Raw genomic sequence first — 24,787 nt, forward strand, 5'->3', positions numbered from 1 at the left:
TGCTTTAGTGGCGAAACCGTCAATATGGTTTCGGCAGTAGCCAACCAGTCCTAACAATTGTGGGGAAGGGGCAATTTGACGATCGAGTCAGTTCTCTTTTGCTCGATCTCGCGTTTACCATGTGTGATCACTGTTCCCAAGTAAATCACTTTCTCTTTCAAAATCTGGGCCTTCTTGGGGTTGACTTTACAACCAATTTCTTTTAGGAGTGCTAGGGGTTCGGCAAGAAGCAAAATGTGCTCTCCCTTTGTGTCTGTCTGTAGTAACAAGTCGTCTACATACTGGACCAGACAATCGGGGCGGGAAAACTTTGCTAATCCATTTGCCAGCTATCGGTGGAAAATGGAGGGGGAGTTGTGGAAGCCTTGTGAAAGGCACGTCCATGTATACTGTTGCCCTTGGAATGTAAAGGCGAATTTGTCCTGGCACGCTTTAGCCAATGGAATGGACCAGAAGCCATTACTAATGTCCAAAACTGAAAAAATGTTTGACTGGAGTCCCTGTTTGAGCATGGTCTCGGGACTCGTGGCTACGGTGGGGGCTGCTGCTGGGGTTACTTTGTTCAGTTCCCGGTAATCAATGGTCAGTCACCATGATCCATCCGGTTTCCTGACGGGCCAAATTGGTGCGTTGTTTGTGGAGGCTACTGATCTGAGTACGCCTTGATCCAACAAACTCTCTATTACTTTGGAGATTTCTCCCTCTGCTTCCTGGGGAAATCCGTAGTGCTTCTGGGGTTTGGGGTCGGTACCAGTAATGTTCACAAAGCCAGCCAATTTGCCACAGTCGTGCTTGTGCTGTGCAAATGCTGCTTTATGTTCCTGCAGGACTGCCCTAACTTGTTTGTCTGCACTAATGGCTCGAGGGTCGAACCAGAAGTCTCCTACTGAGCTAATCCTGTTTACATATTCTCCTACTGTGAGCGAGGCGGGGGCTCATGCTGCCTTTGGCATTTTCCAAACACACTTGTTAACTGAGTCAAAAGAAAGGTTATGGGAGCTCATGAAATCAATCCCAAGGATATGTTCTGCTGTCTGGGGCAGATCAACCAAAACTACGGGGTGCTTAATTGTGATGTTACCTATTTGTATCGCTACAAGGGCTGTGATGTGTCCCTGTTGTAAATGACCTGTAAAGCCGCTGAGTGTGATGGTGCCTGTTGTGGGCCACGTGTCTCGTTGAAACATCGTGGAGGAATTGAGTGTGGTGTGGAACCCTCCTATGTCCCAAAGAAATTCTACGGGGTGTCCCCAAACTTTGGCTGCTACTACCGGTTTACCGGACTTGTCCCAAAGGGTGTCGCAGACCCAAGTTGGGGAGCCCGAACACCGTCAGTCGGTGCCGTTCATGTCGGCATTCTCTGAACGGGTGCTAACGCTATGTATCAGCTTTGCCTTGTTCCTGTTTAGGGTGCCTGTCTGTTGGTTTCTCTGCTGCTTTTGGGGCGCATTGCACTCTCGTGCAAAGTGTCCTAGCTGTCCACAGTTGTCACATTCCTGAGCTTTGGGCTGGGGTGGGCTGTTCCTGCCCTCACTTACCCATGCAGGGTTCTGGTGCGCTTTAACTGGATTCATATCTGCCTGCTCTTCATCGGGTTTTATAAATGCGGTTTTGCTTTGGACTGATTGCCCCCAAGCGCGGGACAATCTCTTCAAAACCCATTTTTCATTGTGGGCCTCATCTGAGGGGTCATAATTTGCGCAGGCTCTCTGTGCTGCATCTGTCACGTGAGAGACTAGGATTCAAGTCCATTTGGCCATATTATCTGGGGACAAATGGGCGCGGGCTAACTCTCCGAAAACTGCTGTGAAGTGTATCCACAAGCATCCAGCAAACGCTGTAGGGTGCTCTGTTTTCTTTTGCCTACACTTGTTTAGGCTGTCTACGGGTCTCCTCTGTTGTAGCTGATCGCACCAAGGATCGCTGTGTGCATCTCTTAGAGTGTGCCTCCTCCTACATTCTGTGGGTCGGGAAGGGCTGCCACGACTGAAGGGTCGAGGCTTAAAACTGTGAGCTTCACTTGCTCCTTTTCGTCCAGGCCGTACATGGTAGCCTGCTGTTTGACTTGCGCGAAAAATTGGTGGGGGTCTGATGTGGGAAGGAGCGGTGCAATTTTTCCACACGCGTCCCGTAATTGGGTCACGGTTAGCGGGGTTGTATAAAGGAAATCTGCGTTTCCTTCTGCTGCCCTGCGGTGTGTGGTTACAGGGTTCATGGGGGTGGGTTCTGCCTGTTCGGTTGGGGGTTGGGGCACTTTCCTTTTCTGGGGTTTTTCCGGCGTACATGTCCCATGTACTTATCTAGGGGCAGTCTCGTTCAATTCCTGCCACTCGGCCGTTTTCCTGATCTAATTGTGGTCCAAATGTGCTTTGACACCCATTTTGAACGGAAAGCAGAGATTGCAATTCTGCAATTTGCTTCCGGCACTTTGCGTGGTCTACGGAGCTCTGCCTTTGTTCCATCGTGGAAGTGCTTGTAAGGCTGCTTTCAGATCATTGCACTGTTTCTGCAATTTCTCAACTTGTTGCTCGGTCTCTTGTCTTACCAAGACCGCACGTTGCGTGTCCTGGTAGGCCTTATCATATAGCATTTGGAAGCTACTCAAATGCGCGAGACAAGACTGGTGTGCCCTATTGGCATCATCCACCTCTCTGTCCCTTGCTGCTAACTGTTCTTTTAAATCTCTATTCTCCTTCTCTACTTCGCTCATGTCTACCTCACTACTTCTGTCTCTCTCCTCTATCCCTCTATGGAGCGCCTAACGACCTCCTCTGTGCCTCGCAATTGTGCCAAACAGGACACGATTGCCATCGGCTTGCGAGCTTTCCCCAAGCTCTTCTTGTAGATCTCTGACAGGTTCTCCCACCAAGTATGTCCTATACTCCCGGGACCTGTTGTTTCCTCATTAGCGCAGAATTCACTTCAAAGGGGCCATCCTTTCCCTTTCAGATATTTCCTGATCTCATCTTCCAAAACGGGACACTGTCCTATTCTACTGGTCGCTGCGGCCTCAAATTCCTGGGGGTTCATAAGGCGTTCCATTGCCTTCATTGCCATTTTCTCTATCTAGGTTCTCTACTGAATTTGGAACAGGGGGTGATAAAGTGGTGATGTAAACATGGGTACGGCTTACTCTAATTTCCGGCCTACAAAACTCCCGACAGTTTTACGCAACAAAATCTCTCCGGTTTACCTTATATCCCTGTTAGTACGCATGCATTAACACACTTCCGAATCTCAGAGGCTTGATCAGTACTGTTCTTTCGCTTGTGGTTTTTCTTTTTCCAATTGGATTCTCAATTCAAATTTGGGTTCTCTCGGAGTGGTTAGGCCACTTCTAAGTCGAATCCCACCAGAGTCGCCAGTAAATGTTGCTAACTTGCTGTTGTCTCTTAATTTGGCTCTGTTTAATTACATTTGCTCAAGAGTCGCCAGGTATCTTTCAATACCGCCACAAGGTTCAAAACCGAATACTGATCAAAGATTCGATACACCAGTTGGTAAGTTCAAAAGCAATGCTCATTTATTTACACACAGTCAAATATACTCATGCATAAAACTCTACAACCTAAACTATCACTATTACTAAAAGCCTATACTTAGCTTTGGGTGCCCACTCAGTCAGAGGAACAATGGCCGTTGCTCGGTTCTGATGCTGCTGGGTTGAGCTGTTTACAGGATAGCAACTAGGAGCGTCTATCTCGTAGCATGCACTGACTTGGAACTTACTTGGTCTGGCGTAGCTGCTAGGCAGGTCTCTCCTCGATGAGAGCCAAGGCCAAGAGAGAGATCCTCTCTTGGGGAGTCCTTTTTATACCCCAAAAGGGCTTTGCACACTTTTGGGCGGGCCTTGAACTTGGCCCCAATTAATTGGGCCGTTTCCCAATTGTCCTTATCAATTTTCCTCCAATAGAGGGGTGGGTTCCCTGGTTGTTGGGCGTGTCCTAGGTGGCCGTTGGTCTGTTTTGTTTTAGTCTCCTCTGGCGCCGGGATGTCTGGCTTAGCATTGTTACCTAAATGTTGCCTTTTGTTCCCGGTGATGGCTCATTAGTATGTAGATGGCTCTGCAGTACCGGTCCTGTCTGAGAGCTAAGCTCTAATTGACAAACAGACCTTGCACCTGCTTGCTTTTTTGGTGTTGTCCAATTTTCCCTGCATTCTTTGCAAAGTGTCCATTTTGTAATCGGGTGGTGGCCATCCCAGATGGCTACAACAGTACCGGGTTTTCTCAACGGTAGACCTCATTCGCCTACCACCAGCTCCCCATTCGTAAATCGGACCGTGCATACACTGCCTTCGAGGCAGACGGCCGCCTCTACCACTTCCTCAGGGTTCCCTTCGGCGTCCTCAACGGGGTCTCGGTCTTCCAAAGGGAGATGAACCGAATGGTCGACCGGTTCGGTTTGCGGGCCACCTTTCCATGCCTAGACAACGTCACCATCTGCGGCCATGATCAGCAGGACCACGCGCCAACCTTGCCAAATTTCTCCGCAATGCCACTTTCCTGAACCTCACCTACAACAAGGAGAAGTGCGTGTTTAGCACGACCCCCTTAGCCATCCTCGGCTATGTGGTCCAGAACGGAGTTCTGGGGCCCGATCCCGACCGCATGCGCCCCCTCATGGAGCTCGCCCTCCCCCACTGCCCCAAGGCCCTCAAACGCTGCCTGGGGTTCTTTTCGTACTACGCTCAGTGGGTCCCAGACTATGCGGACAAGGCCCGCCCACTCATACAGTCAACCCATTTTCCCCTGACGGCCGAGGCACAACAGGCCTTCGCCCGTATCAGAGTCGATATCGCCATGGCCGGGATGCATGCAGTAGACGAGACACTGTCCTTTCAAGTAGAGAGCGACGCATCAGACGTCGCCCTAGCCGCCACCCTCAATCAGTCAGGCAGACCCGTGGCATTCTTTTCCCGCACCCTTCATGCCTCAGAAATTCGGCACTCATTCGTCGAAAAAGAGGCCCAAGCTATCGTTGAAGCTGTGCAGCATTGGAGGCGTTACCTGGCCAGCAGGAGATTCACTCTCCTCACTGACCAACAGTCGGTAGCCTTCATGTTCAACAACACACAGCGGGGCAAGATCAGAAACGATAAATTCTTGCGGTGAAGGATTGAGCTCTCCACCTATAATTACGAGATTTTGTATTGCCCGGCAAACTCAACGAGCCCCCAGAAGCCCATTCCCGAGGTACATGTGCCAGCATGCAGGTAGACCGATTCTGGACCCTGCACGACAGTCTTTATCACCCGGGAGTCACACGGTTGTACCATTTCATAAAGGCCCGCAATCTGCCCTACTCCGTCGAGGAAGTACGGACAATCACCAGGAACTGCCAGGTCTGTGCGGAGCGCAAGCCGCACTTCTCCCGGCTGGACCGTGCGTGCCTCGTGAAGGCCCCCCTCCCCTTTGAGCGCCTCAGTGTGGATTTCAAAGGGCCCCTCCCCTCCATCGACCGTAACATGTATTTTCTCAGTGTGATCGATGAGAACTCCTGATTCCCCTTCGCCATCCCATACCCCGACATGACGTCTGCCACCGTCATCAAAGCCCTCAACACAATCTTTGCTCTGTTCGGTTTCCCCGCCTCCATCCACAGTGACAGGGGATCCTCCTTCATGAGTGATGAGCTGCGTCAGCTCCTGCTCAGCAGGGGTATCGCCTCCAGCAGAACGACAAGCTACAACCCTCGGGGAAACGGACAGGTAGAGAGGGAAAATGGGATGGTATGGAGGGCCGTCCAACTGGCCCTACGGTCCAGGAACCTCCCCGCCTCCCGCTGGCAGGAGGTCCTCCCTGATGCACTACACTCCATTCGATCACTATTGTGCACTGCCACTAACAACACACCCCATGAAAGTCTCTTTGCCTTCCCCAGGAAGTCCACATCCGGGGTGTCGCTCCCGACTTGGCTCGCAGCTCCAGGACCCGTCCTGCTCCGTAGTCATGTCCGACTCCACAAGGCAGATCCGCTGATGGAAAGGGTGCAATTGCTCCATGCAAACCACCAGTATGCCTACGTGACGTACCCCGACGGCCGCCAGGACACTGCCTCCCTCAGGGACCTGGCACCAGCAGGTCACACACACACACACCCCGGCCCGGCACCATCCTCCCCTCCCCCGACGCTCGCAGCAGCAACCCACCCCCCCCCCCCCCCCCCCCCCCCCCGGGACCATCCGTCCTCCCCCTGCCCACACTCAAGGATGAAGAGGATTTTGGCACGCTCCCGGAGGTTCCGGACATCAGACCAGCATCGGCATCTCCGCCACCACTATGTCGCTCCCAGTGGCCCATCAAGGTCCCGGACCGGTTAAACCTCTAACTGGTCCACTGGACTTCAAAAGACATTTTTTTCCCCTCTATCAAAAATTGTAAATGTAAAAAGAAAACCATTTGTTGTATATAGTTCTCCACCCCCCCCCCCCGCCGGACTCAATTTTAACAGGGGGTGAATGTGGTAAACCACTGTTGCACCTCTATTAGGTGATGTATGGTAGGACATGTACTACAGGTACGTTGGTAGTCCCTGCCTGCTGGCTCCGCCCAGTAGGCAGAGTATAAATATGTGTGTCCTCCAGGCTGCAGCTATTTCGTCAGCTGCTGTGGAAGGCCACACATCTTAGAGCAATAAAGCCTCAGTTGTACCCAACTCAAAGTCTTTGTGCAATTGATCGTGCATCACCAAAGTACAGTGAAAAGTATTTTTCTGCGAGCAGCTCAACAAATCATTAAGTACATGAAAAGAAAAGGAAATAAAACAAATACAGTATAGGGCAACACAAGGTACACAATGTAACTGTAGAGCATCGGGTGAAGCATACAGGGGGTGTATCTGGAGGTTTAAAATGCAGAATTCGCTCATACCACCAAGACTATCAATGATGTTTCAAGAGATCATCAATATGACGAAAAAAATGTGAATATTGAGCTGCGATTCGATTATCCAGGAATAAGAGGAGAGCCAAGCAGTTGTTTAGGATGAGAATCAGATTGAGAATCTAGTATTCCAGATGTTCTGGAGTATTTGATTCCCAATCTGGTTCTCAAGTTCTGGAGTCTTTGAATACAGGGTCTGATGGTATTGAGGCTGACTGGGACCTGGTAGTAACGGGAGAGGAAGAGGATAGTCTGCCTTGAAGTAATTAAATGCCCATTTTCTGCCTCTTAAGATGAGTGGATTTAAAATCACGAGTTGGCCTGCACAGTTTCCTAATATGTGTATCCCCACCAACACTCAAGAGAGCAGAAATGAAAAATTCATCCTTTAATCTGTTGAGAGTTAGTTGTTTGCCAGTCTTAAATAAACACAATTTTCCAGAAACAAAAATGACCTGATAACAAGCTCAGAAGTTCAGAATTTGCCTAGTTCCCAAGTGTGGAGAGAGACTGTGGAGAGAGACTGTGGAGAGAGACTGTGGAGGGAGACTGTGGAGGGAGACTGTGGAGGACCGCTCTGGAGGACCGCTCTGGAGGACCGCTCTGGAGGACCGCTCTGGAGGACCGCTCTGGAGGACCGCTCTGGAGGACCGCTCTGGAGCACCACTCTGGAGCACCACTCTGGAGGACCACTCTGGAGGGAGGCTCTGGAGGGAGGCTCTGGAGGACCACTCTGGAGGGAAACTCTGGTGGACCACTCTGGAGGGAGACTTTGGAGGACCTCACTGGAGGGAGACTCTGGAGAACCACTCTGAAGGGAGACTCTGGAGGACCACTCTGGAGGACCACACTGAAGGGAGACTCTGGAGAACCACTCTGAAGGGAGACTCTGGAGGACCACTCTGGAGGGAGGCTCTGGAGGACCACTCTGGAGGGAGGCTCTGGAGGACCACTCTGGAGGGAGGCTCTGGAGGACCACTCTGGAGGGTGACTCTGGAGGAGCGCTCTGGAGGGAGACTCTGGAGAACCGCTCAGAAGGGAGACTCTGGAGGACCACTCTGGAGGGAGACTCTGGAGGACCACACTGGAGGGAGGCTCTGGAGGACCACACTGGAGGGAGACTCTGGAGAACCACTCAGAAGGGAGACTCTGGAGGACCGCTCTGGAGGGAGACTCTGGAGGACCACACTGGAGGGAGGCTCTGGAGGACCACACTGGAGGGAGACTCTGGAGAACCACTCAGAAGGGAGACTCTGGAGGACCGCTCTGAAGGGAGACTCTGGAGGACCACTCTGGAGGGAGGCTCTGGCCGACCACTCTGGAGGAAGGCTCTGGATGCCATTCTGGAGGGAGACTCCGGAGGGCCACTGAAGGGAGACTCCGGAGGACCGCTCTGGAGGGAGGCTCTGGAGGACCGCTCTGGTGGGAGGCTCCGGAGGACCACTCTGGAGGGAGGCTCTGGAGTCACATTCTGAAGGGAGACTCCATAGGGCCACAGGAGGGAGACTCTGGAGGGCCACTCCAGAGGGTGGCTCTCAAATGTTTCTGGAGAGTTCACCCAACTGAATCCTCAACAACAGTAAGCAGACAAGTGACTAAACAGATGCATTAATCTTGATTTCTATTCTATCTGCCAACAAAGAATGCGCAGTCCAGTGCTCTAAATTTAAGCAATTGCTTGACTTGCCTGAAATATAGGTTTGAGAATTCAATCTTCATTGGGGAAAAAGCAAAGAAGCACTCAGTCGTCATAGGATGAGAGGATGTGACCCCGACCATTTAAAAAAAATAAAAATAAAATAAAAATAAATAAATGACGGGATGTGGATGTCACTGGCTATGCCGGCATATAATGTCCATCTCTAATTGCCCAAGAGAAGGTGGCGGTTAGCTGCATTCCAGAACTGTTGCAGTCCATGAGGTGTAGGTACACCCACAGTGCTGTTAGAGAAGGTGTGGCAGGATTTTGACAATATATTTCCAGTCAGGGTGGTGAGTGACTTGGAGGGGATCCTCCAGGTGGCGATGCTCCCTTGTTCTTCTCGATGGTAGTGATCCTCCCTTGTTCTTCTCGATGGTAGTGATCGTGGCTTTGGAAGGTGCTGCCTAAGGAGCTTTGGTGAGTTCCTGCAGTGCATCTTGTAGTTGATACACACAGCTGCTACTATTTGTCAGTGGGGAGGGAGTGAATGTTTATGGAAAGAGGAGCAATCAAGCGGGCTGATTTGTCCTGGATGGTGTCGAGCTTCTTGAGTGTTGGGGCTGCGCTCATCCAGGCAAGTGGAGGACCACTCTGGAGGGAAACTCCACTCTGGAGGGAGACTTTGGAGGACCTCACTGGAGGGAGAATCTGGAGAACCACTCTGAAGGGAGACTCTGGAGGACCACTCTGGAGGACCACACTGGAGGGCGACTCTGGAGAACCACTCTGAAGGGAGACTCTGGAGGACCACTCTGGAGGGAGGCTCTGGAGGACCACTCTGGAGGGAGGCTCTGGAGGACCACTCTGGAGGGAGGCTCTGGAGGACCACTCTGGAGGGAGGCTCTGGAGGACCACTCTGGAGGGTGACTCTGGAGGAGCGCTCTGGAGGGAGACTCTGGAGAACCGCTCAGAAGGGAGACTCTGGAGGACCACTCTGGAGGGAGACTCTGGAGGACCACACTGGAGGGAGGCTCTGGAGGACCACATTGGAGGGAGACTCTGGAGAACCACTCAGAAGGGAGACTCTGGAGGACCACTCTGGAGGACCACTCTGGAGGGAGACTCTGGAGGACCACTCTGGAGGGAGGCTCTGGAGGACCACTCTGGAGGGAGGCTCTGGAGGACCACACTGGAGGGAGACTCTGGAGGACCACACTGGAGGGAGACTCTGGAGGACCACACTGGAGGGAGACTCTGGAGAACCACTCAGAAGGGAGACTCTGGAGGACCACTCTGGAGGACCACACTGAAGGGAGACTCTGGAGAACCACTCAGAAGGGAGACTCTGGAGGACCACTCTGGAGGGAGGCTCTGGCCGACCACTCTGGAGGAAGGCTCTGGATGCCATTCTGGAGGGAGACTCCGGAGGGCCACTGAAGGGAGACTCCGGAGGACCGCTCTGGAGGGAGGCTCTGGAGGACCGCTCTGGTGGGAGGCTCCGGAGGACCACTCTGGAGGGAGGCTCTGGAGTCACATTCTGAAGGGAGACTCCGTAGGGCCACAGGAGGGAGACTCTGGAGGGCCACTCCAGAGGGTGGCTCTCAAATGTTTCTGGAGAGTTCACCCAACTGAATCCTCAACAACAGTAAGCAGACAAGTGACTAAACAGATGCATTAATCTTGATTTCTATTCTATCTGACAACAAAGAATGCGCAGTCCAGTGCTCTAAATTTAAGCAATTGCTTGACTTGCCTGAAATATAGGTTTGAGAATTCAATCTTCATTCGGGAAAAAGCAAAGAAGCACTCAGTCGTCATAGGATGAGAGGATGTGACTCCTACCATTTAAAAAAAATAATAAATAAATAAATGACGGGATGTGGATGTCACTGGCTATGCCGGCATATATTGTCCATCTCTAATTGCCCAAGAGAAGGTGGCGGTTAGCTGCATTCCAGAACTGTTGCAGTCCATGAGGTGTAGGTACACCCACAGTGCTGTTAGAGAAGGTGTGGCAGGATTTTGACAATATATTTCCAGTCAGGGTGGTGAGTGACTTGGAGGGGATCCTCCAGGTGGCGATGCTCCCTTATTCTTCTCGATGGTAGTGATCGTGGCTTTGGAAGGTGCTGCGTAAGGAGCTTTGGTGAGTTCCTGCAGTGCATCTTGTAGTTGATACACACAGCTGCTACTATTTGTCAGTGGGGAGGGAGTGAATGTTTATGGAAAGAGGAGCAATCAAGCGGGCTGATTTGTCCTGGATGGTGTCGAGCTTCTTGAGTGTTGGGGCTGCGCTCATCCAGGCAAGTGGAGAGTGTTCCATTACACTCCTGACTTGTGTCTTGTAGATGGTGGACAGGCTTTGGGGGGGGGGGGGGGGGGGTTACTCGCTGCAGAATTCCTAGCTTCTGACCTGCTCTTGTAGTCAAAGTATTTTTAAAGCTAGTCCAATTCAGTTCAACTCCAGCTGATGCAGAGATTGCATGAAGTTCTCAAACTGCTCACAGTTCGCAGATGATATTGAAAACTCATTCCAACTGTATGAGGAAATAATATCCAATTAAAGCAGGTTTTGAGACAAGAAATAATTCTTTCAACAAAATATTGAATTAAAAGATTATATGCTAAATTTAATCATTTTATTGTGAGAAATGTTATTTATATTTTGTTTAATACTATATTTTGGACATTACAAATTACCATTACCGAGCTTTTTAAAAAAAACATTCCTTTGGTAATGCCTGATTAAGTTAAAATTGGAGCTGTGTTAAAAATGACCAAAGTAGCCTTGGGTTAAGGAAGACAATTAGACAGGCGATATTTCTCTTCCTGATAAAAGGACGTTAACTGATAAAAGCTGACTAGGATGATCCCCACAGTGTTACAACCTCTCCACATTCAGGCCTAATTTAATGGAGGTGACGAGCATCTCGCCCGCTGGCTGAGAGCTGCCAAGAATCCTGCATTGCCTCTTCAGGCAAGGCCGCTGAATTAAGTGGCAATGAGGCACCCAATTGAGCAGCAGTGGGCCTTCTCCAGGATCAAGGACTCTAGGGGGCGGAGGTCCTGCCTACTGTGAGCTGTTGTCCAATCAGAGGCCAGCAGCTCTTCATTCTTCAGCAGCGAGTACTATGGCCGCCTGAGACTCATCCTCGCTGATAGATCCAAGCTTGGGTGATTGATGGCAAGTGGGATTCACCCAGGGGGGAGGGGGAGGCACACGCCCCTGAAAGCCCGCAAGGAACCCTGACTGGGTTTACTTTTCAGGCTTCCCATGTGGAAAGTCCCCATGCCCACTTCCGGCTGAATACAAGCAGAGGCAGGATGAGGCATTTAAGTGGGCATTGATTTCCCAAGAAAGAGCCTCAATTGATGGCGGGACAGGAGGCCATTCACAGGTCTTCCTGCCACTGATTTAATTGTCACCTTCCTGCCCAAATTAAATGCCCCCTGCCAGCAAACCTGCCACAGGGAAGGGCATTAAATTCTGCCCTCACCGTCTAACCTCTTAAAGGAAGGAAAATATTTAAGGACAGCTGCCTCCAGTGTAACAATTGCTGTATTCAAGAGAAGGTAGAGAAATAAAGAATAAAACTAATCCCCGCTGGATTGAAGATTGGGGTGTATTTATCAGACAGTGAAGTTCAGCTACAAATACATCAAGCACTTGAAGTACATTCCTCTGTGTGAAATTTTAATGGAGATATTCAACTTTACCTTAAATTAGTTCACGGCTCCCTAAAAATAGCACATGGAAAATTCCAACACCAATTGGAAAACCTACCCCCACATCTCTAATGATATCAGTGCAGGGTGGGTTCGCTTTTGGCTTCAGTACCTTTGGCAGGCCTGTTGCTTTGATGAAAATCATTCTTACACTCCAGAAGGTCAGGTACTGAAGGACAGAACGAGAGCCAATGTCTACATACTTTTATCAGTATTTATTTACATAGATACACGATACAGTACAAGCTCCTCAGACGTTTGTAGGGAGCACAAGTGAATCCCCAGTTGCTCCTGACTGCTGCATACAATTAAATGCATTTAATAACAATGCTGAATCTTATTGCATTTTTTAATGTTTTAAATCCCTCACCCTTTCAAATCTTTGTAATCTCCTCCTGTCTTACAAACCTCCAGGGCGCCTGTGTTCCTCCAATTCTGAACTCATCATCACTGATTTCAATCACACATCCATCGGTGGTAGCAGCTTCAGCTGCCAAAACCCCACATTAAGTGTGCAGTGTGGATAAAACCCGTTGCAGTTATTACTACTGTCTGGGCTGCGGGGACTGTCATTATCACAATTCGTGTTACTCTGCAACTAAGATACAAGTAGGGCAAGCCAGTTCATGGATGCTCACTCCCATTCCTTACAAGATAGAATGCATCTTGACTGTGCAATGCCATTTCCTGGAGCCCAGTCACAAACTGATCAAAATCTAAACTGAGCAGTAATCTTGTGTTCCAAAAGAGAACGAACTTGCTGTCAGAAGATGTGTGTTTCGCTGCTTATGGTATTAAGCTGTCATAACATTAGCAGCCATAAACTTGCAGTACATGCGAGGCAATCAACTGAATGAAGCAAATTTGAATGAATTAACAAAATCTACTAAATTATCGCTTACATGTGGAATGGTTAAGACTACTAGCATAGTTACGCTTGAGGGAAAACTGGGCAAGTACATTAAGGAAGAAAGGAATAGAAATGCTTGTTGATAAGAAGTTGTGGTTACAAAGATATTTGTGTAGAGCATAAACATCAGTGTCGCCTTGTTGGGTCAAATAGCCTCTTTCTCTGCAGCAAAGCTCTATGTAACTCTGTGAGCGACATAGAAGAATAAAAGACGCAAATAGCCTCCAGGACTATAATCTTTAAGTTTTTACTGAAGTTAAGGAATATTTAGTACAGTACCTTTTACAATGTATTAATTGTCTGTTGGGTTGAGCTATAAATTAATTGATTCACTGAGTTTTTAATGGGTGTAGTAGGAATCTGAGCCAACCTAAAATAAGACTGAAGCATATTTTAGGTTTGAATTGGTTCCGCTGAGAAATTATTTTCAGAGTCACAACATAAGTTATGCTTTGGCCTTTATGTCCACAATTTTATTCTGCTCATGAACCTATTTGTTATCCACATAATTTTTCTTACAGAGTTCTTAAGCAAACAGTTCCCTCAACATGACCTCACTGAGATTGGTAAAGACTGGAAGGCCTGCATCTCATCAATTAACAGCATGATCAGTGTTACCAGGAGAAGAGCTGTAAGTTTTTTTTCCACAGAGTCGATACTGACAGAATGAACTATGAAAGAATGAGCCACGGTCAGTTTGCTCACCTAGCCTTTCTCTCTATAATTCAGAGCACTCCATCAATGTCAACAGCTACTGTTCTTTATGAATGGAAATAACTTGCTAGCAGAAAAGCCACCACACCTCAGGGCAATGTTAAGAAGGCGGGCCTTCATGGATAACCTCAACCGGTACGGGAATTGAACCCGTCGCTCTGCATCACAAACCAGTCGTCACAAAAGCAGAAGAGTTTATTATTTGCCCATTGAAATGGTTTGAAATATTACTCAGTGTGGTACTAAGTCTCACAGATTTCCAGGTCCAATCCCAGGCGTCTTTCACTATGCTGGCTAAGCAATATAGTTGGTGTCCCATGGGCCTTTGTTCCGAGTTCTGATTGCTTTCCACCAAAGCCTGGTAGAATGTGCAGAAGTCTAAAAATAAAATTCTGACAATGTTGGGCTTGGCTGTGATCCTCATGGTCACTTTTTGTATGATTGTATTTGTCTTTCATAGCAGCACCAAGCTCAATCCAGAAAAAGCTTTCCTCCAACTCACTGCATGCTTGTTATCTTCTGCACTCAGGGAACTGAGGAACAGGTGTAGTCCATTCAGCCAATCAAAACCTATTCTTCCATTTAATCAGATCATTGCTGATCTGTACCTTACATCTATCGACTCTCCTCGGCTCCATAAACCTGAATACCCCTACTTGAAAATAGCTATTGATTTCAGTCTTGAAATTTTCAGTCGACCTAGCCTCAGGAATCCTTCTGGGGAGAGAGGTCCGGATTTACCCTTACTGTGTAAAAATAATTCCTGACACCACTGCCAAATGGCCTCGCTCTAATTTTAAGATTAAACCTCCCTGCTCTGGACTTCCCTGCCAGAGGAAATAGTTTATTTCTATCTACCCTATCAATTCTTAAATGCTCAATCTTCTTTGGGTTAGAATAACATGGAAGTTGTGAAAGAAAAATGAAAGTTACCATAGCCCTCTCTTCCCTTGTTTGAGAGCGATCTGACTGGGGGTGATTTAACCTGAACGTCACCACACAAAAGAAACAAAAGACTCCAAACCGACTTAACTTTTTAACATGGTCAAGCTTCAGAGAAAAAAAAAAAGAGTTTGAGATAATTGTCGAACTAGCTTTACAAAATGCTGTGGGGTGGGGCCTTCATGGATAATCTCAGTCGGTACGGGAATGAGCGGACTAGGATGACCATGCTATTGACGTCGCTCTGCATCACAAACCAGTCGTCCAGCCAACTGAGCTAACCGCCCCCAGTACGTCTTATTTACCTTCACTGATGTCTCCACTGGGCAGCAGTTGAGACAAGGCCGCTGTGTTCTAACAGCTGATGAGACATGTCACACATTAGATTGCTTTTCTGACTAGTTAGCCAAGTTCTTACTTAATTTTGATACATGAGCTAAAAATACCAAACGTGAAAAATCGCAGCTTTGGTTTATCAAATGAGGAAATGTTATGGTTGTTGATTAAAAACAAAATTTCAGCACCTTGGTTCTGGTTCTGGGATACTGATGTCTCCGGGCTACCTTGGTGTTCTGTTTGGTAAGCGTTGCTCGGTGTGAAATGAGCCATACTGCAATGAGCCAAGGAGGTCCCCGGTTTTATTGTGCTCAGTTAGTCAATCTCAGTCAAGGCAACAGACAGAGAATTACAATCGGCCACAATCTTCTTGGCAGAGGCATGAAGGAGGCTTCCACAAGACATACTGCAGGGGGCACGGAAAATCCCACCCCTGGTCTCTATTAGTAACTTCAGTTATAAAGTGTAACTATCCAGATTTTGTGTAATGATAAGATCAGGCCTGGCAGTGGTGTCTCCATAAACAAATAGTCCAGCATTCACTGTCTAGGCCTAGGTGCGAAGAATTAATACTTTAGTGAGAAAGTAACTGTTACCAGTTTTTTTTTAAGCATATCTTCACACACTTTTTTCCCCCTTTGGGGAATATGGTGGAAGGATTCCCAAGCTCATCAGCCTATTGAACTGGGTAAGGAACATGCCTTCTGTGACCAACAAGTCCTGGTATTGGACTTGAATCCAAAGCTCCTGGTCCAGTGGTAAGAACACTACTGCTCTCTAGAGGGGCCCCAACGGCAATTGTTCGACGGCTTCCAGTGTGGGAAGGTGACAGCAGGGTCCCCCCGACATTATATGGATTGGACCAGGTGTGGAGCGGTGAAAAAAGTGATCTTGGAGCAGCGAAAAGTGAGAGGGAGAAAAAACAAGATGGCGGCGGGTGGAGACCAAGCAGCATGGGCGCAGTGGTCGCTGGAGCAGCAGGGGTTTCTTAGACGCTGCTTTGAGGAGCAGAAAACCGAAATGCTGGCGCCAATGAAGGCGGCGATTGAGAAGCTAGTGGAGACCCAGAGGGCCCAGGGGGCGGCAATCCGGGAGGTGCTGCAAAAAGTCTCGGAAAACGAGGACGAGATCTTGGGCCTGGCGGTGAAGGTGGAGGCACACGAGGCGCTGCACAAGAGGTGGGCGGAAAGATTTGAGGACCTGGAGAATAGGTCGAGGAGGAAGTATCTTCGGATTCTGGGTCTCCCTGAAGGAGTTGAGGGGCCCGATACCGGGGCATATGTGAGCACGATGCTCAATTTGCTGATGGGCGCGGTAGCCTTCCCGAGCCCCCTGGAGCTAGATGGGGCTCACCGGGTCCTGACAAGGAGAACCAAGGCCAACGAGCCGCCAAGGGCTGTGGTGGTGAGGTTTCACCGCTTTATGGATCGAGAGTGTGTCTTGAGATGGGCCAAGAAAGAGCGGTGCAGCAGGTGGGAGAACACAGAGATCCAAATCTACCAGGACTGGAGTGCAGAGGTGGCCAAGAAGAGAGCTGGCTTTAATCGGGCTATGGCGGTGCTACATCGGAAGGGGGTGAAGTTCGGTATGCTGCAGCCAGCGCGATTGTGGGTCACATTCCAAGATCGGCACCACTATTTCGAAACGCCTGAGGAGGCTTGGAGCTTTATACAGACTGAAAAGTTGGACTCAAATTGAGGGTCTGTGGTTGTGGGGGGGGATGTCTGCTGTATATATGGTTTTAACTACGTGTAGGGAATGAATGTTCGCTTGGTTGGGTGCTGGATGGGGATGGATGAAGGGATTTGATGGGGAGGCTGTGGGAGAGTGTGGGCGTCGGTGCTGGAGGGAGGGGAGGCCCGGGGATGGGGGAATTGAGATAAGGCCGCAAAAGGAGCTGCTCCAGAGGGGGCAGGGCCAGCTCAGGAAAGCGCAGGCTTTTTCCCGCGCTAGGGAAGGATGGTGGTGGGGGTCGGAGGAGCACACACTGACTGAGAGGGAGAGGGGTCGATGGGAAGGCGGGAGAGGCCGGGGTCAGCAGGAGTCAGCTGACTTACTGGAGTGTTATGGGGGAGCAAAAGAGCTAGATATGGATCTAGCGAAGGTAGGGTATAGGGTTGCTGCTGCATTGGCCAATGGGGAACTGGAAATAGGAAAGGTGGTCGGGGCGGGGGTCTGCCGTCTGGGGGACTGGAGGGTGCGGGAGGCGCGGGCACGTGTCTGGCCTAGAAAAGGAGATGGCTAGTCGGCAGGGGGGTTGGGGGGGAGAGGGGGGTGAGAAGCCCCCCAATCCAGCTGATAACTTGGAATGTGAGGGGCCTGAACGGGCCGGTCAAGAGGGCCCGGGTGTTCGCGCACTTAAAGGGACTGAAGGCAGACGTGGTTATGCTTCAGGAGACACATTTGAAGGTGGCAGACCAGGTCAGGTTGAGAAAGGGATGGGTGGGACAGGTATTCCTTTCGGGGTTGGATGCGAAGAACAGAGGGGTTGCAATACTGGTGGGGAAGCGGGTGTCATTTGAGGCCAAGAATATTGTAGTGGATAATGGAGGTCGATACGTGATGGTGAGTGGTAGGTTGCAGGGGGTGTGGGTGGTACTGGTAAACGTATATGCCCCGAACTGGGATGATGCCGGATTTATGAAGCGCATGCTGGGTCGGATTCCGGACCTGGAGGTAGGAAGCTTGATAATGGGTGGGGATTTCAACACGGTGCTGGATCCAGCATTAGATCGCTCCAGATCCAAGACGGGGAAGAGGCTGGCTGCGGCCAAGGTGCTTAGGGGGTTTATGGACCAGATGGGGGGAGTGGATCCGTGGAGGTTTGCTAGGCCCCTGGCCAGGGAATTCTCATTCTTTTCCCATGTACATAGAGCCTACTCCCGAATAGATTTTTTTGTTTTGAGTAGGGCGCTCATCCCGAAAGTGGAAGGAACGGAGTATTCGGCCATAGCCATCTTAGACCACGCCCCGCACTGGGTGCAGCTGGAGTTAGGAGAGGAGAGGGACCAGCGCCCGCTGTGGCGTCTTGATGTGGGATCGCTGGCGGATGAGGAGGTGTGCGGAAGGGTGCGGGGGTGCATTGAGAGATACTTGGAGGCCAATGACAACGGAGAGGTGCAGGTGGCGGTAGTCTGGGAGGCGTTGAAGGCAGTGGTCAGGGAAGAGTTAATCTCCATTAGGGCCCAGAGGGAGAAGAGAGAGGGAGGGAGAGGTTGGTGGGGGAGATCTTAAGAGTGGACAGCAGATATGCAGAGGCCCCCGAGGAGGGGCTACTTAGGGAGCGGCGAAGCCTCCAGACGGAGTTTGACCTGTTGACCACAGGGAAAGCAGAGGCACAGTGGAGGAAAGCACAGGGGGCGACGAACGAGTATGGGGAGAAGGCGAGCCGGATGCTGGCACACCAGCTCTATAAGAGGGTGGCAGCGAGGGAGATAGGTGGAGTTAAGGATAGCAGGGGGAATACGGTGTGGAGTGCGGTGAGAGTAAATGAGGTATTTAACGATTTCCATGAGGAGCTGTACAGATCTGAGCCCCCAGCGGGGGAAGAGGGGATGCGACGATTTTTGGATCAACTGAGATTCCCGAGGGTGGAGGAGCAGGAGGTGGCTGGTTTAGGGGCGCCAATTGGGTTGGAGGAGCTGGTTAAAGGATTGGGGAACATGCAGGCGGGGAGGGCCCCGGGGCCAGATGGGTTGCCGGTCGAGTTTTATAGGAAATATGTGGACCTGCTAGGCCTGTTGTTAGTAAGGACTTTCAATGAGGCAAGGGAGTGGGGGACCCTGCCCCCTACAATGTCCGGGGCACTGATCTCGCTGATTCTGAAGCGGGAGAACGACCCACTGCAATGTGGGTCGTATAGACCGATCTCGCTCCTCAATGTGGATGCTAAGTTCCTGCAAAAGTGCTGGCTACGAGAATTGAGGACTGTGTCCCTGGGGTGATTCATGAGGACCAGACGGGATTTGTAAAGGGCAGGCAGCTAAACACCAATGTGCGGAGGCTCCTCAACGTGATTATGATGCCATCGGTGGAGGGAGAGGCGGAGGTAGTGGCAGCTATGGACGCGGAGAAGGCCTTCGACCGGGTGGAGTGGGAGTATCTTTGGGAAGTGTTGCAGAGGTTTGGGTTCGGGGAAGGGTTTATCAGTTGGGTAAGGCTACTATATAGAGCCCCGGTGGCGAGTGTGGCTACGAATCGGCGGAGGTCGGAGTACTTTCGGCTGTACCGAGGGACGGGACAGGGGTGCCCCCTGTCCCCCTTGTTGTTTGCATTGGCAATCGAGCCTTTGGCCATGGCACTAAGGGAGTCCAGGAAATGGAAGGGGTTGGTCCGAGGGGGAGAGGAACATCGGGTGTCGCTGTATGCGGACGACCTGTTGCTGTACGTGGCAGATCCAGTGGAGGGGATGGTGGAGGTCATGCGGATCCTAAGGGAGTTTGGGGACTTCTCGGGCTATAAGCTTAACGTAGGGAAAAGTGAGCTCTTTGTGGTGCATCCAGGGGACCAGGGAAGGGGGATAGACGACCTACCATTGAAGAGGGCGGAAAGGAACTGTCGGTACTTGGGGATCCAGGTGGCTGGGAGCTGGGGGCCCCTGCACAAGCTCAATTTGACGCGGTTGGTGGAGTAGATGGAGGAGGATTTCAAAAGATGGGATGTGCTGCCACTCTCGCTAGCGGGCAGGGTACAGTCGGTTAAAATGATGGTTCTCCCGAGGTTTCTCTTTGTGTTCCAGTGCTTTCCCACTGTGATTATCAAGGCCTTTTTAAAACGGGTAGGTAGGAGCATCATGGGTTTCGTGTGGGCAAATAAGACCCCGAGGGTAAAGAGGGTGTTTCTGGAGCGTAGCAGGGACAGGGGAGGGCTGGCTCTGCCGAATCTGTGCGGCTATTATTGGGCAGCTAACGTGGCGATGATCCATAAGTGGGTAATAGAGGGAGAGAGGGCGGCATGGAAGAGGTTGGAGATGGCGTCCTGCAGGGGCACGAGCCTGAGGGCGTTGGTGACGGCACTGCTGCCGCTCTTCCCGACAAGGTACACCACGAGTCCGGTGGTGGCGACAACGTTGAAGATCTGGGGGCAGTGGAGACGGCATTGGGGCGAGATGGGAGCCTCGGTTTGGTCCCCGATTCGGGAGAACCATCGGTTCGTCCCGGAAAGGATGGATGGGGGGTTTCGGAGCTGGCATCGGGCAGGGATCAGAAGAATGGGGGACCTGTTTATAGATGGGCCGTTTGCGAGCCATGGGGCGCTGGAGGAGAAGTTTGGGTTACCCCCGGGAAATGCGTTCAGGTATATGCAAGTGAGGGCGTTTGTGAGGCGGCAGGTGAGGGAATTCCCGTTGCTCCCGGCACAGAGGATTCAGGACAGGGTGATTTCGGGTGTATGGGTCGGAGAAGGCAAGGTTTCGGCGATCTATCAAGAGATGAAAGTAGAGGAGGAGGTTTCGGTAGAGGAGCTAAAGGGCAAGTGGGAGGAGGAGCTTGGGGAGGAGATAAATGAGGGTCTGTGGGCTGATGCCCTGAGTATTGAATTGCCTAATACAATTCAAGGTTATTCACAGAGCGCATATGACAGGGGCGAGGTTCAGTAGGTTCTTTGGGGTGGAGGACAGATGTGGGAGGTGCTCGAGAAGCCTGGCGAATCACGTCCAGATGTTCTGGTCGTGCCCGGCACTGGATGGGTTTTGGAGGGGTTTCGCGAGGACTATGTCCAAGGTGGTGAAAGTCCAGGTCAAGCCGAGTTGGGAGTTGGCACTATTTGGGGTAACGGACGAGCTGGGAGTGCAGGAGGCGAAAGAGGCCGGTGTCCTGGCCTTTTCGTCCCTGGTAGCCCGGCGGAGGATCTTGCTATTATGGAAGGACGCGAAGCCCCCCAGTGTGGAAGCCTGGATAAACCACATGGCAGAGTTCATTAAGTTGGAGAGGATAAAGTTTGCTTTGAGAGGGTCTGTGCAGGGGTTCTTCAGGCGGTGACAACCGTTCCTAGACTATCTCGCGGAGCGTTAGGAGGAAGTCAGCAGCAGCAACCGGGGGGGGGGGGGGGTCTCTTTTGGGGGGGTATTTGGGCGGGGGGGGGGGGTTCCCCCAAGGGTACTGTTGAATGTTATATGGGGGGGGTTAATATATGTGGGAGAAACCCAATGTATAAGTAGTTTATTATTTTTGATTGTGGTGTTTGTGTTCTCTCTTCTTTTTGTTATGGGGGGCATTGTTTGTTATAAAACTTTTGTTGGAAAAATTTGAATAAACATATTTTTTTTAAAAAGAAAGTTAGGTGCTGTTGTGAACAATTTTCTGGCCATTATTTTAAATGCCAAAAATCATGGTCATTGGATTGAGTTTTCGTCGTGCATTCTTGGCAGGCAACCACCAGAAACTGAATTTCCCAGAGATCAATTTGGGGATATTTTTCAGTAGCAATGGAGCCTTAACAACCAACAGTCCATATTTGGACATTCTGTTTACCAATGTGAGTTGCCAGTGGGCAAGGTTCGCTTCTCCCTCTCTTTCACCCCACCCCAATGCAATTATTAACGCTCGCCTTGAAATTAGCTCCATTATATCAATAAGAAACACCTCTGCCAAGAAATATCATGTTATAATTAGGAATGAATGGTTTCATTATTCTAATGTAATAATAATAATAATTGCTTATTGTCACAAGTAGGCTTCAATTAAGTTACTGTGAAAAGCCCCTACTCTCCACATTCCGGCGCCTGTTTGGGGAGGCTGGTACGGGAATTGAACCCGCGCTGCTGGTCTTGTTCTGCATTACAAGCCAGCTGTTTAGTCCACTGTGCTAAACCAGCCCCTACATGTTACATTCAAAGAGGAAAGCTTCCAAATCACAGCTGTCAAGGTATGAAAGTACTACATGCGGGATTCTCTGTCGGCGGTATCCTCCAACAGTGCACCCACGCCCGTGTGTTTCCCAACGATGTGGGGTGGCCCACAGTGGGTGGGGGCGCGCCGTGTCTGAAAACGGGGCTGGCAGGACAGAGATTCCTGCCCAACGTGTTTTAACAATGACAATACCATAAAAAAAGGATATATGATTTGGGCATATGGCCTCAGTCAGCTGTATCTGTTAGCAGGATGAGCAGACTCTGTAGTTTCCCCATTCATTTTAATGTTGCAAGCTGCACTTTGTAGCAAAATTGAAAATGTTCCTTTCAATCAATATTCCGACATTGTTGAGGTAATACTTATTAATGGAGCTGAAGGTTTTAATCAACTTTAAACACTAAGGGCATGATTCTCCAGAACCACAACTAATTACTCCCGCCAGCGGAAAAACCAAAGTGATTCCCCCTGGCACTAAGAGTGACCCCAATATGTCATGTAATGGCACTAGGAGTTTTTTTGTTCTTTTAGCTGAAAGGACTTTTACATGTCATTCCATGACACACCAGGGTCCACGCTGGAGCTGAGAGGGGCAGGACCTCGTCTCTCTGACAGGACCCGCACCTCTGCAATCTCATCTGTACCCCAACACCATTTAAACAGTCACACAATATCTCAGAAGCTCAGATCCCTCATAATAAAGTGCTGGGGCAGCCGGTACAACTGCACTTTCTAGAAACCACTCAAGAACTAAGAGGCAGACACATTATAAAAAAACTGCGGTTAAGAAAACACCTGCTACCAGGCAACGTGTCTCAACGACTACCATCCGGTGGCCTTGACATCTATCATTATGAAGTGCATCGAGAGGTTGGTCATGAGACACATCAACTCCACACTCCCAGAATGCCTTGGTCCATTCCATTTTGCATACTGCCACAACCGGTCCACAGTGGACGCCATCTCCCTGGCCCTACACTCATCCCTGGAGCATCTCGACAACAAAGACTCCTACATCAGACTCCTATTCATTGACTACAGCTCTGCTTTCAACCCCATAATCCCAGCCAAGCTCATATCAAAACTCCAAAACCTAGGATTTGGCTCCTCCTTCTGGAACTAGATCCTCGACTTCCTGACCCATAGACCACAATCAGTAAGGATCAACACCCCCTCCACGAGGCTGCATACTTAGTCCCCTACTATACTCTCCATACACACTCGACTGCGTGGCAAAATTTGACTCTGACTCCATCGACAAGTTTGCTGATGATACGACCGTAGTGGGTCGGATCTCGAACAACGATGAGTCAGAGTACAGGAGGGAGATTGAGAACCTAGTGGCGTGGTGTAACGACAACAATCTCTCCCTCAGGCAGCACGGTGGCACAGTGGTTAGCATTTGCTGCCTCACGGCGGTAAGGTCCCAGGTTCGATCCACATTTTCCCGTGTTTGTGCGGGTTTCGCATCCACAACCCAAAAGATATGCAGGTTAGGTGGATTGGTCACGCTAAATTGCCCCTTAATTGGAAAAAATGAATTGGGTACTCTAAATTTTTTTTTTTTTTAAACCCCCAAAAAACAATCTCTCCCTCAACGTCAGCAAAACTAAAGAGCCAGTCATTGACTTCAGGAAGCAAAGTCTCGTACACACCCCTGTCTGCATCAATGGTGCCGAGGTGGAGATGGTTGACAGCTTCAAATTCCTAGATGTGCACATCACCAACAATCTGTCCTGGTCCACCAAGAAAGTGACCAAGTGACCATGACCAAGAAAGCACAACAACGCCCATACTTCCTCAGGAAATTAAGGAAATTCAGCATGTCCACATTGACTCTTACCAATTTTTACAGATGCACCATAAAAAGCATCCTATCTGGCTGCATCACAGCATGGTATGGCAACTGCTTGGCCCAAGACCGTAAGAAACTGCAGAGATTCATGAACACAGGCCAGTCCATCATGCAAAACCCGCTTCCCATCCATTTACACTGTCTACACCTCTCGCTGCCTTGGGAAAGCGGGCAGCATAATCAAAGACCCCTCCCACCCGGGCTATTCTCTCTTCCAACTTCTTCCATCGGGCAGGAGATACACAAGTCTGAGAACACACAGTAACAGATTCAAAAACAGTTTCTTCCCTGCTGTTACCAGACTCCTGAATAACCCTCTTACGGACTGAACAGATCTCTTCACACATCTTCTCTGCTAAGTAGCACTACACTCCGTTTGCTCATCTGATGTATTTATATTGTGTATTTATGCATGTCTTATGTTTTTTTCAAGTATGGAACGATCTATCTGGACTGTATGCAGAACAATACTTTTCACTGTACCTCGATAGACGTGACAATAAATCAAATTTAATTCAATACAATACTTGGAGATAATGGATCCCTGCAGAGGCATAAAACGAAACAATCTAAATCTCCCCTTTCAACCTGGCTCGACCTGTCAATTGCCAAGCTTTTAGCAGGCAATTGAGCTTGAAATTGAATGTCGGCATGCACACAGAGTTCTATACTTCAAATTGAATGTGTGAAAGGTTCCCACCACTTTAAAGGGATTACCTTTACCTTCATCTCACAGACCTTTAAACGTGGCAGACTGGCAGACTTTTTAAAGGCTTTAGAGTACAGATGAGAACACGTTCACTTTATTGTAAGAAAACTTGATTTTTTTACATACTGACTGAGTGTTTAATAGGTTTAAAGGCTGCAGATGGGGAGAGCAGGCAAACGAGCCCTTCCCAGGGAGGGCCCCTGACCTGAGTACCTCCAGCTC

At 49.9% G+C, this 24,787-nt stretch overlaps 1 protein-coding gene and 1 long non-coding RNA gene across 3 annotated transcripts in view; one reads left to right on the top strand and one right to left on the bottom strand.

The window, feature by feature from the left end:
* The window catches only part of LOC140428100 (BEN domain-containing protein 2-like), a 249,390-nt gene that overhangs the window by 147,595 nt on the left and 77,008 nt on the right, over positions 1-24,787 (top strand). For both annotated transcript variants that reach the window (XM_072514160.1, XM_072514161.1), the window contains exon 9: positions 13,683-13,792. In XM_072514160.1, coding sequence (XP_072370261.1) covers positions 13,683-13,792 — 110 coding nt within the window. The remainder of the gene's footprint in view (positions 1-13,682; positions 13,793-24,787) is intronic.
* The window catches only part of LOC140428102 (uncharacterized), a 203,359-nt gene that overhangs the window by 10,384 nt on the left and 168,188 nt on the right, over positions 1-24,787 (bottom strand). The window lies entirely within an intron of this gene.

Source organism: Scyliorhinus torazame, chromosome 8 (genome assembly GCF_047496885.1).
Source record: "Scyliorhinus torazame isolate Kashiwa2021f chromosome 8, sScyTor2.1, whole genome shotgun sequence".
Classification (NCBI taxonomy): domain Eukaryota; kingdom Metazoa; phylum Chordata; class Chondrichthyes; order Carcharhiniformes; family Scyliorhinidae; genus Scyliorhinus; species Scyliorhinus torazame.